Source organism: Penaeus japonicus, unplaced genomic scaffold (genome assembly GCF_977035675.1).
Source record: "Penaeus japonicus unplaced genomic scaffold, GWHDUDI00000001_assembly GWHDUDI00000010, whole genome shotgun sequence".
In the NCBI taxonomy this organism is placed as follows: Eukaryota; Metazoa; Arthropoda; class Malacostraca; order Decapoda; family Penaeidae; genus Penaeus; species Penaeus japonicus.
The window spans coordinates 39,398,349-39,400,949 of NW_028234412.1; the positions used below are offsets into that span (position 1 = coordinate 39,398,349).

At 46.8% G+C, this 2,601-nt stretch overlaps 1 protein-coding gene across 9 annotated transcripts in view; it reads right to left on the reverse strand.

Annotated features, from left to right (window-relative positions):
* LOC122258814 (F-BAR domain only protein 2) overlaps positions 1-1,707 on the reverse strand; it is a 65,156-nt gene extending 63,449 nt beyond the window's left edge. For all 9 annotated transcript variants that reach the window (XM_086541352.1, XM_086541350.1, XM_086541349.1 and 6 more), the window contains exon 1: positions 1,553-1,707. In XM_086541352.1, coding sequence (XP_086397478.1) covers positions 1,553-1,582 — 30 coding nt within the window. In that variant the 5' untranslated portion in view covers positions 1,583-1,707. The remainder of the gene's footprint in view (positions 1-1,552) is intronic.
* Positions 1,708-2,601: the final 894 nt, after the last annotated feature.

The window sequence follows — 2,601 nt, forward strand, 5'->3', positions numbered from 1 at the left end:
TTCGGGTAGTTTTCTTTGTGTTTTGCAGTTTTTATATTTATTTCCACTGGAAAACTTTCGTTACTGAGCCCCCCCTCCCCCCCCACATACACACATGCCAGAGTCAACGTGGTACTGAACAATTTCTGGCAGCAGGTTTAAACTAGTTTTCCGGTATCAAAACCTAACCTAACCTAACTTAGTTTTTAGGCTAGCCCTAGCCGAAGGAGAATTCGCCCACCCCTGGACTCGCCCCTTTTCAAGCTACTTTGTGGAAGATACATATCTGCCACGAACACAGTTTTCACCATATTCGCATACAACAAAACCTAACCAGTGGACCTAACCTAACCTTGATTTAAATTTTGCCCCCTTTCAAGCCACTACATGGCAGGTAAACATTAAGACCTCGCCTGCTCGTACAGTGTAACTTGCAGTTTTTACATTGCACTTGCGTTGGCAGTATGTACTTGGTACCACAAGAGTTTAGGCATCTTTATAAAATAACTTAATAAAATCCCGAAGCATGTACCTACAACCTGTGCGCTCAGTTGCCGTCTCGATACTGATTTTGAAATTTGACTAAGGACCCACACTCACAATTCAATCATTTGCGATCAGTTGATAAATCTTTCAGTTAGATCAATTGTTTTCCTATTGGAGCTAGTATTATCATGTGACATTAGTTGCACATTAGCGGACTTTTTTGTCCTTCCGCTGTCGAGGTCAGCGCATCCAAAGAGCCGACGTTATTCAATCAGAAGTTCATTTATGCAGTGGAAATCTCTCTCCTTTTCCTCTTTTTTGTAATATTTTCAAAGTAACATATCTCCCTATATTTTTCGTTTACCGGTAGAATTGTTATATAGTGTTACGTCATAATTACAACTACTTTATGCTGTTAGGCTAGTTTTTTCGCTGTTCGGTTGCGTCTTTATCCAAATATACCAACTAAATTATTACCGTTCTTTATATAGTAGCATTACTGTATCAATTTTTATATTGTCTCGTACAATAATCATTACTTCTCTTCTTATGAAACGTTTAGTACTTCCGAATTCATTTCCAAAAGTGCTGACATCCTGCAGTGCCTCTCGCCCTGCCACAAACAGTGAAATCAGAGTCCAAGCATCCCCCGCCCTGCATCACCTGTAATCACAGGTCGGGTGCCCTTCCCTTCAGAGCGACGCCCTTGCCCTCCCCTAGGCGGCTCTCAGACCTGCCCAGGTGACAAAGCAGAGCCAGCAACGCCTCCCTCGCACACGGGCGTGCAGGATCAAGTGTCATTCGCCCCTCTCCTTCCCGCCGCCCACAAGGGCCGCCCGTGCCGTCCCCGCCCCTGCCTCGGCCACGCCTACGCCCACGCCGCCAGGGGCACCGTGGCAGCTAAGGCGGCGAGGGGCGGCGAGGCCGAGGGTCCTCCTGAGCCGTGTCAGGAGCTGGTGGGTGGATCAGCTGACCAGCTCCCCGCTCGGCCTCACCACCTCTTTCCGTCATTTGTCACTCACTCGCTCTCTCACTCATCGTGCCACTCCGCTCGCGGCGTGCTCCAGCCTCTCACGAGTCACCCTACCCAAAAGTAGTCGCAGAAGTCGACTGCCATCCTGAATGCCAGTCCCTAATCGCTGACGACTCCCTCGCCCGACATCATAACAAGCGGCCAATATGGCGGCGCGACGAGGCTCCGCTGGCGAGGCCGAGGGGGACCCGGCGCCAACCTTCAAATCTCCCCAGCGCCCCCCTCACGCCCTTTGGCAGCACGGGGGGCCTTAGGGACTGTGCTGGGGGATCAGGGGCGTGGCCTTGGTCCATAGGGGGTGTTGGTGGTTCTTTGGGTCGGTCGTCCAGTGCCAGGACGGTTCTTCTGCGCGTTTTTAAGTATTGGGAAGAATTATTTGATCTGTGGAGCCTTAGGGTATGTTTTAAACGTGTATTTATATCCTATTTATTCTTCAGAAACAAGAGATTTACTTTAGATGGATTTCTGTATCTTTGCATTGCATGTTCAATGGTAGTGATGACAATTTCGAAGTTGAATTGAGAGGCACAGTAGCGGAAGCGGATGCCTGAGTTTTTTAATGCGTAGCTGCAATAACACGGTCTTCGGTATTTCAATTTAGTGATGGTATAGTGCATGATATCTATGGATTTGCATGTATATACTTAAGTACTTTGTAGAAATATGAATGAACTATCAAATGGTAACGAACATGACCTTTAGTTCATGCTTGTAAAAATATTATCCGTAGAAAACAAGTGGCTTATGAGACGATCTGGTTTACATTGAATGGAAAGTTATTTCGTAATTGTAATAGCTTAATGTGCCACGTTGCAAATCATTGTATGTTATGAATATTCACATCTGAATTTGAAAATTCAAAAACAAATACAAACGCAACGCAGATTCACACACACACACGCACACACACACACACACACACACACACACACACACACATACACACACACGCGCGCGCGCACACACACACACACACACACACACACACACACACACACACACACACACACACACACACACACACACACACACACACACACACACACACACACACACACACACAAACATACACAAAGTGAGCAGACACAAAGACTGTTAGACTA